Source organism: Podarcis cretensis, assembly GCF_951804945.1.
Source record: "Podarcis cretensis genome assembly, chromosome: 6".
NCBI classification, from domain to species: Eukaryota; Metazoa; Chordata; class Lepidosauria; order Squamata; family Lacertidae; genus Podarcis; species Podarcis cretensis.
Window position 1 is genome coordinate 42,853,293 of NC_137175.1, and position 15,696 is coordinate 42,868,988.

General features: G+C 44.4%; 1 protein-coding gene across 4 annotated transcripts in view; it reads right to left on the minus strand.

Moving 5' to 3' along the window:
• The window catches only part of CNTN2 (contactin 2), a 61,966-nt gene that overhangs the window by 16,628 nt on the left and 29,642 nt on the right, over positions 1-15,696 (minus strand). For all 4 annotated transcript variants that reach the window (XM_079981933.1, XM_079981932.1, XM_079981930.1 and 1 more), the window contains exons 3-9: positions 11,078-11,222; positions 8,909-9,084; positions 7,122-7,217; positions 4,525-4,734; positions 3,395-3,494; positions 2,197-2,372; positions 1,552-1,688 (exon numbers count right to left, since the gene is read on the minus strand). In XM_079981933.1, the coding sequence (XP_079838059.1) occupies positions 1,552-1,688; positions 2,197-2,372; positions 3,395-3,494; positions 4,525-4,734; positions 7,122-7,217; positions 8,909-9,084; positions 11,078-11,222 (1,040 nt within the window). The remainder of the gene's footprint in view (positions 1-1,551; positions 1,689-2,196; positions 2,373-3,394; positions 3,495-4,524; positions 4,735-7,121; positions 7,218-8,908; positions 9,085-11,077; positions 11,223-15,696) is intronic.

Consider the following 15,696-nt stretch of genomic DNA (forward strand, 5'->3'; position numbering starts at 1 on the left):
CCAAGAGGGGCAAGGGTCCAGAGTGTAAGTGGCCACCCAGACCAATCCAAGTACTTGTCCACATCATGCCTTACTAACTGAAACTTATCCAACATAACAGGGCTAGACAGTGCTCTAGACACCTTTAGAGATTAATCTGCTGTAACAGTAGAGTCAAAGTCTTGGCAAGATCAAGCAAATTTATTCTCAAAATGCTTTGCAAAAAAAATCACAGTGAGCTACTGTCAGTTCTACCACCTCCTTTGAACCAAACCATAAAAGGCCCCATACTACCTGGAAAAGCTCTGCTGGATGTCAAATGAGGTTCCCATGGAGGCAGCAAAGTATGCCTTCTTTGCTGCGTTCACTGCCACTAAATAGGCTAATGGTACATAGCTTGCTCTGTATTTTTATCATGTATTTCTCTGAAGGGTAACAAGGATTTCTGTATTTAAAGCCCTTCCTTTGTTTTCTGATCTGCTCTTGGAAAAGTCACACAATGTTAGCTAATATGTGAACTCCAAAGTCCACTACCCTTTTCTTGTAAGTCTCTCGGCTTTAGTACAACTTTGGCTTAATCCTTATTCTTTAAGCTTTCTGCCTTTGCATCAAAAGCCCTTCAGTTAAAATATCCCCTAACAATCCAAATTAACATGTTTGCTTATTACCCAGTTATAGCTCATTCACATCTTGAGTACCACTAATTCTTGCTAAGTTAATACCGACTGTGATTAATGGGAAGATAGTACGGAATGTGAGCAAAACCAAGTTGTGACATTATTCATCCAATTAACAATTGTGTGATTATTTTAAAGGAAAACATATAGCAAATGCTGGGGGACGAGATTTGGACTGGGACCCCAAAGGGGCATTTAACCCTTTGTCCAAATCCAGACTACCCTGCACAGCTGCTATGTGCAGCTAAAAGAAACATCCCTTTGGTGCAAGAACCAAAACAAAACCCTCCTCTCCTCCTCACACAGTTCTGATCCTGATCAGTCTTCCCCACAGCTAGTTACTACTTCTTAATTATTACTTTTTAAAAATCATACAACTGCTAACTGCATTCATAATGTCACATCTAGTTTGGGCCTATGAACATAACCAGGAGAAATGAGCATTTGAGGTTGTTTCCAGGTAGCTACTGGCTTGAGTTTACAGAATTGACAACAGGTGGCCGAACAGAGGACTGTAGGGAGGGTCCACTGGTCTACCTAGCTCAGCACTGTCTACATTGACTAGTAGTTGCTCTCTAGGATGGGAGACTTTCCCAGCCTGACCTGGAGATGCTGGGGATTGAACATGGGACTTTCAGAATGCAGAGTAGATGCTCTACCTCTGAATCATGGCCCTAAGAACGCTCAATCCTTTCTCTTGACCTTAGTATGGCAGCTCCTAAGTTTTCTATTAGTTAGTGAGTGGCAGATAGCCAGCTTTGTATTTTCAACTGTGGTTTCTGTTGCTCCCATAGTTTAAACACGTTTCACATTTATTATTGCATTTTTATGTGGCGTTTCTATTTTGTACTCCACCTATAAAAGGCAACCACAATGCCAGTGACAGATGGGCTACCTGAGAGGTTAAGGGCTGCCCATTCCGTAGCCATTTGACAGTAGGCCTTGGCTTGCCAGCTGCAGCACAACTCCAGCGAAGGTCTGCTCCGATGTCAGCCTCTTTGTCTGAGATGACCTTCAGCCATTCTGGCTGAGCTATAAAAAGAACAAGAAGAGAATGGGACGTATGCACTTCAGACAGGAAGCAGTGCGAGATTCATGATGCTCAAGTTGTGGTGGGAATTTATTACAATGTGCGACCCCTAACATACCACATTTCATTTCCAAAACATTGATTTATTTTTTTTAAATGGGGAAAATGTGTAACTTGGAGGTTCACAGATTTGCACAACCCATCTCAGCCCTAGATTCTGCAGATTATTCCATCCTTAGGGATCCCTTATTTCATCGTTATGCTTTAGGTTTCCACCCACTCTGTGCACTATTTGGGAAGTATGAAAAGCACAGAGAAAGGTTCAAGAGGGACTCCCAGCTCTCTTTTCATTTGGATCAATGTACTAGGAAAGATGTAGAGCTGATGGCTGCCTGTCAGGGGATTGCTGGGAGCTCCAACTATGCTGCCCCAAGCATTCTAAGGATGGGTGGGATAGAAATATAATAAAATGATAAGATACTTGTGAAGGAACCTCCAGGAGTGCTTTACCTTGAATGATGATGCGGCCCCGATAGGTGTCTTTTCCTTGGGCATTTTCAGCTTCACACTCATAAGTGCCTTCATCTTCAAAGCCAATCTCCTTAAACTGTAGAAGGGGCTCCGTTGTGATCCACTCAGAGGACTGGCTACCATCCAACTTCCGCCATTTTATTCGAGGGACAGGGCTAGATTATAAATAAACCTCTGTAAAAGGGTACTCCAAGCTTTAGGATCAATGCAACAGCAACAAACAGTGGAATCCAGTACAATTCAATTATTTCCCTTTCCTCGTTGTGAGCTTTATGTCTTCCATTTTTTAAACTACCCAAGCTTTTCTCTTTGACCTGTTAGTAAACTATCATTGTCTCTCACAACCCACACCTTAATTTACAGAAACAAGAGTTCTGTTGGCATTCAAGTCTTCTTACACATCATATCCTCTTGATGGGGGAAAAAAATCACTACCACCTACCCACCTGCGATTCTCAGTTTGGTGTGGTCTTTGCACATGCTCAGAGGCACTCTTATTTATTACACCATCCATTTGAAGGCAAATGCATAACATTAAAAACAGATTCTGGCGAGTTCAGGAGCAGCCTATGTGCTATTTTGGTGGGGTGGGCAGTGCTATGGCACCTTCCTCTTGACACCAGAATCAATACTGCTTACCTGGATGGGGCAGGGCCACCCAGGTGCACTGGCAGCACCTGGTTGGCTCCATCTGTGCACCCAGGCAGCCCTGACTTTGCTGCTGCCCTGCACCATCCAGGTAAGTGGCAGCATCACCAGTGCTGGGAGGCTGACTCCACATCACCACACCAGCCACTTTTGGGTGGGTCCTAGCTCAAACTAGTCAACATTTACTGTCCAACACCCAAAAGTCATCTAAAGGATTATTAAATATTTCATATTATTAAAAACCTCACTCACAAACAGGGCAAAGGAGTAAAATAGATGGGGAATAGGGCTTCATCAAATGTTTGCTTGGTTATGTTCCAGATAATGCAGGCTAAGAACCTATGATCCTCAAACTTTCTTCAGGACAGCGTTTCTCTGATATTTAAAACAGCAGCTCTATTCTTCCTTCCTCTTCTGCATTCTTGTTCCTCAGAACAGAGTCTACAATATTCAATTCATAACTATGTTGGCCTGCAACTTTTCTGCTGTCACCAGCAAGAGGCTAAATGCAATTGACACAAGTACTCACTTCCCAAAGGCAAAACACTCCAAAGCCACCAGCTGCCCGGCCAGAGCATAAGTGTCAGAAGGAAACTTGGCTTTAATGCTGGGAGCAAACGGCCTGGAATCTGTGGGAAGGGGGGCAAGAGGTTGAAAGCTTTAAAGCTACCCATGCAGGATGTTGCAAAGCACAGGCCTCCAAAATGATTCATCTTCGAAAAAGTGCACGTTCAAAACCCAAGAAGTTAAGTTCAGCAGTTACTTCTTTGTGTACTTGCAGAGCCAGTTTTTACATTACTGGTGTGGCACAGCCGTGGCTGCCACACAGCCATCACTCACACTGCTCTGACATAGCTTGTGATGGAAGAGGAGAACGATGAGTAAGGAAATCCTGATCCAATTCTGTTCCATCTAGCTAAGTGTCCTCTACACCAGCATCCCTCAGCCTGGTGCCTTCCAGATGTTTTTGTCAGCAGCTCCCATCACACTTGACCATTGGCTGGATGACTGAGGCAGATAAGAGTAGGAGCCCAACAACATCTGGAGGACACCAGGGTGGGAAAGGCTGGGATAAGACTGACAGCCACTGGCTCTCCAGGGTTTTAGACAGGAGTCTTTCCCAGCCCAACCTGGAGAGACCAGGGATCAAACTGGAACCTGCTACATGCAAAGCATGTACCACACCAATGAGCTACAGCAGACCCCCCTGAGGTGGCCTTAGGCCAGCCACTCTCTCTTAACCTGTCCCAACCTAATCTGCTATATGGGGATGGTAAGAACGACCTACCTCTCCACCCACAAAAAAAATCAGACCACCAAAGCCACTGGTTGGCTCCAAGGAGGAGGACTCAGATTTCAGCACAGATGGCCAGGAAATAAGCACTGAATATCACCCAGCTGCATGGAAGGCTCCCCACTCCCCATGAATAGTACAACAGGGGACCCTCTGTAATCAGGGACCACGGCATATTGCAGTCCCAAGTAGGCAAGGAACTGCTCATAGGACACCATACATGGCTGGCAGGTATGTTTGGCTTGGTGGGTCACAGGCTCTGCAGGCCTACTTCAGAAATCCCTCCATCTAGAGTTGGCCCTCCTAGGGCATCTCTCAGAGGGATCAACTGGGCTTCTAACATTGTGGGTCGCCAGTGCACTGACCTTCTCTGAGAAGATTGAGCTGTGAAACTTTGCTAAAGACACTCTTCTGAATGGAATCAATCTGGCCAGTGACAAAGCAGGAGTAGTTGCCAAGGTCAGAGGCCTCTGTCTTAGCAATGTAAAGGTTTCCCGTTTTTTGGGAGATGAAACGCCTTCCGTCTGCTGGGATGAAGTTGGGGAATTCGTTCACAAACCAGCGGTATGCAAGTCCTGTGTGCAAAGGGAGAGAGAGGGAGAGGGTGAAACACTGGCTCCTCTGTATCAGAGTGACGCTCGGAGGCTGACCTTGGTACGCTATTTCCCAGACTGAGACACAAACTAAGTCCAGTAGCTATTCATTCACTCTGAACAAAGAAACAAAAGTGAGAGTATTTGTTGTTATTCTAGACGGGATGTACAATGCTCCCACAATGTTCATTTTTAGAGAACTGAACCTGATGCCCTCCAATTTCTTGACAAGAACTTTGGACCTGCTATTGGTTTCTTGCTTTACTACTTCCGACTCCTCATACCACAGATTGTGGGCTAAAGTTCAACAGTCCTGTGGGTCTCAGCCAGAGGTTTCTCAAAGTTTTCCATACCAGAATTCCCTTTCTTCCACCCCCAACCCCACAAGAGATCTCTTCTCATTCACATGCTCTTTCCCTTCCTTACACGCACTGCAACCCCCCACCCACCCAGTAATAATCATGTCGTCCCCGCTAACCAAAATGTGTAGGGTGGAAGGTAGAGATTAACTGAAATCACATCCCTGAAATATTCAACTACATTTTTGCCTATACAAAGAGCATTAATGATTCAATTGCTACAATATCAGCTTCTGGCATGAAATCGACAGCACTGATTTTCATTGTTTCCTGGGAGAATTCCAGAATTCACAGCTGCAGAATTTAGTCTGAGATGAACAGAGCAATTCATGCTTCTCAGAGAACATTTCAGCTACCTGTACATACAAGAAAGCATGGGATGTAATAAACCAAGACCTACTGTGAGTAGACCCATTGAAATGAATGAACGAACCTAAGTTAAACAGATAAATTACTTTCCATGAGTCTACTCTGAGTAGGACTAGCATTTAATACCATCCCATGGCAACTACTGTTTACACTTGATAAACAGGTTATTGCTTCATCCATTCTTAGAGCTTATCTACGCCTCTCTTTGCCTGCTGCTTTCCCTTGGTGATAACCTGCAGTTTAGCAGATTATTGGGTTTTCCATGGACTGCCATTTGATCCAATTTAGCACGAAAGAGGTTTTCCAAGGGACAGTGGCAGGGCAAAGGGAAAACTGCTCATACCTATATGAACAAAATGGAAAAGTTGGAGCTTTCTTTCTTTTCTTCCCCTCCCCCCTTTTGTTTAATTTATTTCAATCTGATATAAGATTACAAAAAATACTTCTCAAAGGCAATGTAATTACAATATAGATTCCAGTATATTATGAATGTTAACCATTAATCAAACAGAGAGACATTTAGATGCAATACATTTCTCCTTTGGGATAGAGCCTTGGTAGTTTATCAATTTCTGCTGTGCTGAAGTCTGGCTTAAGCATTCTCATGTAGAAAACAACGGCAGCATGTTTCCAGTATTTTGCAAGGATAATTGTTGCCACAAAATTTAAAAAAAAACAGTGATTTTAACAGCAAAAGGAGGACATGATTACATAAGGTGTGGAGAAAGTGGATTGTTTTCTCCCTTTCTCATAATATTAGAAACTCAGGGCCATCTAATAAAACAGAAAGTTAGAAGATTCAGGACAGTCAAAAGAAAGTACTTCACAGTTGACTATGGAACGTAGGGCTATCAAGGGTTCCTAGATGTAACAGGTATGTTCTACCTCCATGATCAAAGGCGGTAATGATTCTGAGTACCAGCTGCTGGAAGCCACGAGATGGGAGAGTGCCTTGTTTGCTGGTTTCACCAGTGGCGTAGCGTGGGTTGTCAGCACCCGGGGCAAGGAAAGTAATTTGCGCCCCCTAACCCGTGGATTTTAGCAGGGGGCAGAGAGCTGCGAGTGCGAGCACGCCCCCCAGATGTTGCGCCCGGTGCGGCCGGCCCCCCCTGCACCCCTACGCTATGCCACTGGGTTTCACACAGCCATCTAGTTGGCCACTGTGAGAGCACGATGCTGGACTAGGTGGAACAGCTGGCCTGATCCAGAAGGATATTCTTAGGTTCATATGAATTAACTACCAAACAAGGTACACACTTTAAAAGAGCATTAGACAAATTCATGGGTGATAAGTTTATCAACGGCTTCTAGCCCAAATAGCGATGTTCTGCTCCAACGTTTGAGACAATATGCCTCTGAATACCAGATGTTTGGAACTGAAAGTAGAGGCAGCTTATGTTCTGCTTATGGGCTTTCCATGGGCATCTGTTTGACCGCTTTGAGAACAGGCTATTGAACTAGATGGGCCTTAGGCTTTATCCAGCAGAGCTCTGATTATGTTCTCATGAAAGGAATGGCTTTGTCCAAATTGCTAAACACAATTGTGTATGGGTTTATACCATTAGCTACCCCTGTCATTTGATGGATTGCACCCTGAATATGGGTGAGAACCTCATTTCTAGTGTGCTGTCATTGTCTCACCTGGGTAATGGGCAGGTGGGCTGCAAGTAAACATCACCCCCCAGCCCTCTGTAACCCTCACGGGGTCTCGCTCTTCTGTAGAGAATTCCTGCAAAACTAAACACAAGAAATGAGTGGAGGTGATGAAACATGAGCTATGAGAGCCCAACAATCTTACAAATTAGATCTTTCTCTGCTCAGAGAGAAATGATGCTAGTTACAGGCAATCATGCTTCCATCATATCAAAGGGAAATTAAATTGAGAGAGTAACAGCAGATGGCATCAGCAACAGCACTCAGAAAATGTGCTGGGAATGAACTAGCTAAATCAATACTATCCCCACTGCAATATCTATCTATCTATCTATCTATCTATCTATCTATCTATCTATCTTCTATCTATCATCTTTTTCAAATGTATATTCAGCCATTTTGGTCATCAGCAGCTCCTAAAAATGGCTTACAAATTTAAAAAAATACACACACTAAAGCAAAAACCCAAGATTAAAACATATGAACACCTCAACGGACAAACAATAAAACATCAGAGCAGCACCACCAAGATAAACAAATTAGAAGGACTCAACCCCCTGTTGTATGAAAGGAAATGCTTTTGCTATCTTTCAAAAAGCCCTTGGTAAATCTGTTTGCTAAACCACCCTGGGTAATCAATTTTACAGAGTGAGTGGCACCACCACAAAGATCCTACCCCTCATGTCAGAAGTCTGAGGCATACGTAAAATTCATACAGAATATCATCTGATGACCTACGCAAATAGGAGGAGACAATCCCTGAGGTGACATGGAACTAGGGCTGAAAGGTTAAAAACACAACCCAGTTTTGTCTGGAAAGTAACAGGAAGCCAGAATCAGAAATAAGCTCCCGGCAGCTGGCGCTAGTTCACAGCCAAGATGCCCCAGAACAACCACATTTCCTAAACACACTCTCTATTCAGCATTATGCATGCAGCAGTGATGGAACTTCTCACATCCACATACTCATCAAAATAGCTCATATCTTTAGCATCTTGGCTGAAGTCACATAACCCTTGTGGCAATAATAATAATAATAATAATAATAATAATAATAATAATAATAATATATTTATGCTCCACTCATTTATGCTCCCAACAGAATATTAAAAACATGATAAAACATCAAACATTAAAAACTTCCCTAAACAGGGTTGCCTTCAGATGTCTTCTAAAAGTCAGATAGTTGGTAAAAGTTCCCTTTAAAACACACTTCAAGAACTTTAACCTGGTTATGCTTGGAGCTCTCACAACACCATCCTTCTCTTGCTCAGTAAAATGTTAGCCAGTTTTAATCCATGCTGGTGTCCAGCATTTGGCCCTCCTGAAATAGCTGTGATATGCATGGGCCAACTCACTCTCCTTAGAGGGGCAATGGTTCAGAACCATTATCCAAGTGCCTGAATTCCCACAGGACGATGAAAGGGACTGGGGTCCTCATTCATGTTCCCTCTTTGTTTGTCATCCACTGTCCTCATCTAAACGCAGATCCCTTTGGGCAAATAGAAGGGATCATGCAGACCATTTGGGCACCCCGACCGGCTCCCTCAAGTCCCCAGCCTCCTCTATCACCCCATCCCTCTGCTCAGCCTGCTCAACTTGTATGATTTCTGAGGGCACATGCCAGCGTATCCAATTTCTCGGTGCTTCACTGCCCCTTTTGGCTGTGATGCTGCCAGGGAACCATGGATGGCACTTTGCTTGGCTCCCTTCTGTTTTATTCTTCTTCTGCACCGAATTGTCTTCAGAAAATCCACTTGAGAAAATCCACTTACAGCCAAAGCGAATGGAAGCTTCTCTGCTGACTACTGTGCCCACCGAGTTGGATGCCACACACTGGTAGGATCCAGTGTCTTTGGCTTTCACTGGGTTGCTGATAACCAGGTTGCCCCCGTTCAACCTATAACGGGAATCTGGCTCTATTTTGATCTCTGTGCCATTCATCTTCCACCTGCCAAGACAATGGTATTTGGTTGGAGTGGGGGAAAGAACAGAGTCATCACAGCTGCACATTAACATTGTCCTGAATAACAACACACACTGGCATTTATGATGTACACAAAAACCCTCAATAGGACCTATTGTAGGACAGTGGCTGAATGGTGGGTGCTGTCTCAGTATCTACAATGGCAGCCCAGTAATCAGGGGGAGAAATTGCTGCACTTTGTCGAATGCTAAAGAAAATCCAAATCTCAATGATTATTCTAAGAGCCTTTAGGCTGTGTTTTATCTCACCAGGAAGCACATCACTCACCAGGGTTGGCCTCAACATCTCTGACTGGGTTTGTTTGATACTGCTATAAATTATTTAACTTTGCTCTGCAGGCCTTCCTGCTTTCCAGATCTAGTCTTCTGAAAAATGCTCTCTCAATTTGCCCTATCCTGTTCATAGATGCTTCCAGACAGGGACCCTTCAGCAGCGCCCAACCATTGCTCTTCTGCTTCCAGAGTGGAATAACAATGCTATTCCCAGACTTCTATAAGGAGCCCCACTTTCCCCAGCCCCAAACATTTGGAAGGGACACTTTGGAAGGGACATTGAGACCATTGTGTATTGGGAAAGGGTTAAAGCAGGCATAGGCAAACTCGGCCCTCCAGATGTTTTGGGACTACAACTCCCATTATCCATAGCTAACAGAACCAGTGGTTAGGGATGATGGGAACTGTAGTCCCAAAACATCTGGAGGGCTGGGTTTGCCTATGCCTGGGTTAAAGACTCCTTTCCCCTTCATTGCACTCTGAGTTATGATTCCAAACCCCGACTACAATTGGGGCGGGGAAGAAAAATAGCTGGCGTAAAGGAAAAAGGACTTAGTGGAGTTGGAGTGGATTCATGGAGAGAAGAGACAGACCAGAGAGAGAAAAATAACTACAGAGAGGGTGGGGGACCTATTTCAGCCTGAGGGCTCAGTTGGCCACCTAGTCCAATCCCCTGCGATGCAGGAATCCTCCCCACAGCTGTCGCCAGGTGGCCTCGAACCACCAACCTTCCAATTAACAGCCAGACGCAGTGACCCATTGCACCACAGATGCACTAACAGAAGATGACTTATCTGCAATCTCAGCCCTGTGATGCTTAGTACTAAGATCAGAGATCCCTTTGCCTAATGCTTCAGAGCATATCTCCAATCTAACGATTAGATTTTAATCACGAGAACTTAGTAGATGTGCCAACTGAGCCACTGGTCAAAGCAAGGCGAGTAATGGTAAGTCAGAAAATGACATGGAATGATTGGCAGGTGGGCAGGGCTTATTGGGACAGGCTTGGTTGGCCAGATTGAGGGATGTGGTGGGCTACTTTAAGCTTTTGGACCAGAGGTCCCCACTGATGAGTTAGAGCAGGCTACTTCAAACTCGGCCCTCCAGATGTTTTTGGCCTACAACTCCCATGATCGCTACCTAACGGGACCAGTGGTCAGGGATGATGGGAATTGTAGTCTCAAAACATCTGGGGGGCTGAGTTTGAGAAAGCCTGAGTTAGAGCAACCTACCCAGGCCAGAATAGCCATGCAATAGGCCATTTATGTTTGTTGAATTAAGCAAATATTCCACTGGCGAAAAGACCCTCAGATTTTCTGAACTCAAAGGTGGGGAGGAAGCTGAGAAGGGAAATAATGAAACAGAGTTCAAACCAACATATTTAGTCTGCAATCCTATATTCACTTACCAGAGAATCAGCCCCATTGAACTCTGCAGAACTTACTCTTGAGTATAGGATTGCCCTGTTTAGAATCCCATGGACATCAACTGGAAAGAGTTAGAATGCACTCTTTTCTGTTTAATTCAAAGGGACATAAAATGCTTGCCTTTGGTCCCTGAGATGAATGGGCAGGACAGCAGGGTATGTGTGAATGCAAAACAACAACAAACCATTGCCATACACTTGTGTATATCGCAGCCATAGGCTTTCCAACAAAAACACTGCTATGATCACATAACCTCACCTATAGGTCGCAGGAGGGCTGGCTCGTGCTTGACAAACCAACAGTATTTGCTCCTCTGTTGATCCTTCTGGAAAGATGATGTTGCGTGGTTGTTCTTCAAAGATTGGCCCATAGTTTCTTAGAGTACTCTCTGCTGGCTGCAACACTGCACGAGAAGGTGAAAGAAATCTCAAATGCTCAGACTGAGTACAGAACAGAAGCAGTAGGAAACACTTAATCAAAATGACAGCTGCTGCGAACTCTCTAGCTTCAGCATTCCACTAAACCGAAAGAGGTGTTGTGATGCTCAAAACCTTGCAAAACTGTATTTCAGCATCCTGCTTCCTCTGCTTCCACTGCTTTGTATTTCCTATCCTTCAGGACAAGCACAGCAAGCACAGGCCCTTTGCAGTGGTGGCCTCATGTTGACAGAACTCAATCTCAAAGGATGCACATAAGCTCTTTCCAAAGAGACCACCAATAAGTTTTTATTTTGATCTGCTTTTTGTTAAAGACACTGGGGAAAGTTTTAAATGGTTGCTGTTCTCGATGTCAAATAATGCTAAACTTCAATTTGTTTTCTCTGGATTGCTGAGTTGACCTGGAGGTATTGTATACTGCTCTTTAATGCAACATTTCACGTGTTTTTTATATGTTATGTGGTTGTCATGATGCTGATGATGCTGGCTGTGTATTACCTTAAGAGGGCTTTTGTTTTGAAAGGTGGCATAAAAATTCTGAAATAAAATTAAATACTGAACTTTCCTGAATATTGAACTGACATAGATTAAATCAACCATTTATAGTGATCCTAAGTTATTCACAATAACCATGTAAAAAATACAAAAATGCTGGCCAGTTGAGGTTCTTAGTTAGAGTTGCAAGATCTTCTTCCGAAGATGGGACCCATGCCTATTTGCTGAGGCAAGATGCAAGAGCTTGTCTCAGGATGGTCCACAGCTCAGTGATAGAACATCTGTTTTGCACGCAGCAAGTCCCAGGTTCAATCCCTGGTATCTCCAGGCAGGGCCAGAAGATACCCCAAACTCTGGAGTGCATCTGCTAGAAAGCTGAGGTACACCTGAGCTAAATGGACCGATGAACAAGATAGAGCCATGCTCTGACTTGGCACAAGGTACATTCATAAATTCCAGCTGCTGACACAACATTAGACTTGCTTCTGTGCACATCTGAATTTTCAGCTGCTAAGTCAGAAAGAAGCCAGGATTACCCATGACTGAGGTATAGGATGCGAGTTGCCTTTTCATATTATATCTGCCTTCGCTCATGTTAATTCTCCCCACCCACCAGTTTTTAGTAATCAAAATATATCACGAAAAGAAGCTGTTCATCCATCTTTGTTTCAATGTGAACGGTTATGACAGGCATATTGCTGCGTCACAAACCTTTGCGGCTCCTCAAAACGAAATCTATTTCAGAACCGCCCAGCTTTCAATCATCAGCAAAGCTGTAGTAGCAGGGCTGGGAAACAGAAACTCTGTGCTGCATCCCTGACTCATTGCCATTATCTTGAAAGCGCCTGTTCTGCCACTTGAAACCAATTCCCAACCCTAGCTAGTCTTTTTCATTATGTGATGAGATTAGAGCTCTATGAAGCCAGTAGGCTGGCGGGAGGCTCCCAAGTGGTTTAGAATGGAGTTAATCGCCATCCCACCAGCTAGTCCTCTCCCTCCTTTGTTGCTATGGACAGGATGGCATTGTTTCAAACTTGCCATTCTCACAAGCACCATATTTTACGCAAGAGTGGCTTCCAACCGGGGGAATGACCAGCAGAACAAAAGTTCAGGCTCACCAACCCCTTGACTTGGAGATCTCTTATTTTATATCTGGGCTGTTTCAGTTTATGCACAGGAAAGGGGGGGGGGACACACTAACCTAGTTTCACCAGCTGCCTAGACATTAGCCAATTATACATCGCAGCCACCTCATGCAGCGCTAAGCTAAGCCAGTTATTTTATTATGTGTAGCTAGCAGGGACAGATCCACGTTGGGCCACATCTCCCGCTTTGCTTAAGTGTTCCTTCCAGGCTTTGGGAAGAAAGGAGTTTATCCTTATGGGTTGGTCTATCTAGAGTTGCTGCTGGGCTCACCACTTCAGAATAAAATAGTGGAAATATTATAAGATACCAGCATAGGAAATGATCTTATACTGAGTTTGATCACTGGGTCTGTCTAGCTTAGCAATGTCAACACTGACTGGCCGTGTCTCTCTACCTGGAGATGCCAGGAACTGAACCTGGGACCTTTGGCACGCAGAGTAGGTGCTCTACTGAGCTGTGTGGCTTCCTTGATATGGACACAGTGGCTAACAGATTCAGCGAGGTCTGCCATACTGCGCCTTGAGAAATACGCCTGCAGTTGAAAAACGAAGCAATGATATCTAAAACGAATCTCCTTTCTCCAGGCTGCCCTGCTCCTCACTCATCTATTTCTGTCATTTGTGAAATCTATTCTAGAAGGGGATGCTTCAAATAAACTCACAGGAAAAGGCGGGAGAGGACATTATAGGAGGGTAAGTGCCATGTGAATGCAGAACTACTCCTATGACAAAACAAGACTGGGAGGGGAGCCCAATTTTAAGAAGGTGGAAGTGGAAAACTGCCCCTCGGCTTATCTCCTCACAAGCAGCATTTCCCTCAGCAGAGAGCCAATACTAGAAGTAACTTCAGGAACAGGTCTTAGGGAGCAGTGCCGAATTAAACCTTGTGGGGGGCCCTAGGCAGTCAAAATATCAGGGGGGAGGGGGCTCGCTATGATGTAGGTTTCTGAGTCAATGGGGATTTCTCTTCCAAATTCAAATTATTGCAAGATCAAATCAATATTATTTTGATCCGTTGTTGTGGGGCTCCTAAAAGGCATGGGGTCCATGGGCCAGTCCCTACTCTGCCTATTTGGTAATCCAGCGCTGTTAGGGAGAGGGAAAATGATGAAACAAGCTGTGGGAAAGGGAGACTTCTCTAATTCTCACCCACACTCCTTTTCTGTGGTTAAAATTGGATCCACCCGCACCCTAGTCTTCCTATATTCTACGTACAGGTGAAACCTACAGAACTGTCACCATCATGTCAAGTTTAATCCTAAGTGTATTATTATTATTATTATTATTATTATTTACATTTGTATACCACCTTTATATTCCAAGGATCTCAAGGTGGTGTACATGGTTCCCCCCTCCTCCCCTTTTCATCCTCACAACAACCTTGTGAGGTAGGTTAGGCTAAGAGATGGTGACTGGCCCAGTGAGCTTCATGACCGAGTGAGGATTCAAACCCTGGTCTCCCAGGTCACAGTCCAGCATTCTACCCATTACGTCACACCGTTGTCAGTTCCACATTCAATGCACATTTAAAGCACATGGCTTTCAACAAAGAAGTACCATAGTTTACCTCTCATAGACCTACAGTTCCCAGGATTACTTGAGGGAAAGCCATGTGCTTTGTGCATGTCGGTTGTGCTTTAATTGTATGGTGTGGATGTGAGCAAACAAAAAGGGGTTTGTTGATTGTAGAGAATACATCTGCAAGTATGCTAATAATGGGCTCCCCACTACCTTTTTTCTGTGGTGGTGGGGGTACTTCGGTAACATCCAAACATCCATGCACCACTTGTGCTGAGAACAAATAACACTGGATTAATTGAAAACAACAAAAAGATAAAACAATAATAGCGACCGAAAGGCTCATTTGCTCCTACTTGAGCCTGGGAAGAGGTATGTTTATCCCGTCTCAGCTGAAAGTGGCTTTGTCCTTGACACTGAGGGGGCAGCAGAACAATAAGGATGCAATATTGACTTAAGGAAGATTGTAATCTGCTAATGACATTCCAGTATCTAAAAGCAGGTGTACTTAAAGCTCAGAGTCATCTGTGGGGCGGGTGGTAGCCAGGGAGGGGGAGGGGGTGTGGAAGGGCAGAAAGGGACAGGATTCACGGAGGGTACTCAAAACGCAATAAATAATTCATGATAATTGCAAGATATTTTGCGTTCAAAAGCCCTGTTTGTTAAACCTCAAGCTCCTGGTTCCAAATATCAGGGGAGTGTGTGTGTTTTTTTTAAAAAAGAAGATTGCAGAAGCAAAACCTGGCTAATCTCCCATTTTAATTCTGCCCAAACTCTGCCTTCCCTGGCCATGTCCCCTGTTGCCCTCGTCATACATCTGTGCAAGGGCCGTGGAGTACAAGCTGTCAGGTATTGATCTTGGAGCATGCAAGAAGATCGGCCAAGTCTGCCCACCTGAGATTTCAAGGTGTCTGGGTGAAACAACAACGTGTGATTTGAAAAGAAGGTGGGTGCCAGTGCGATGGAAGGGCAGCCTGTGTTTGCAAAACCCGCGACAGGTCCTAGGGGAGGAAATGCAGAGGCAACGTAATATAAAATTCTCATGGTCAGTGTGTTGCCTTTTCCAGTTATCACATCTACTGTGTTGACTGGAGCATGGCTGGAGCAGCCGTGCATGAGCTACTGGAGGACCACATCATGCCACCAGTGGCAAAGAGAGAGAAAGATTGATAGGACAGCCAGTACAAGAGATTGTGAAATCCTGTGCCATTCAGCAGTAGCTTGATGCGCAGTAGAACAAACAAACAAAAAAAAAACCCCCAGGTAATAAACAACTACCCAT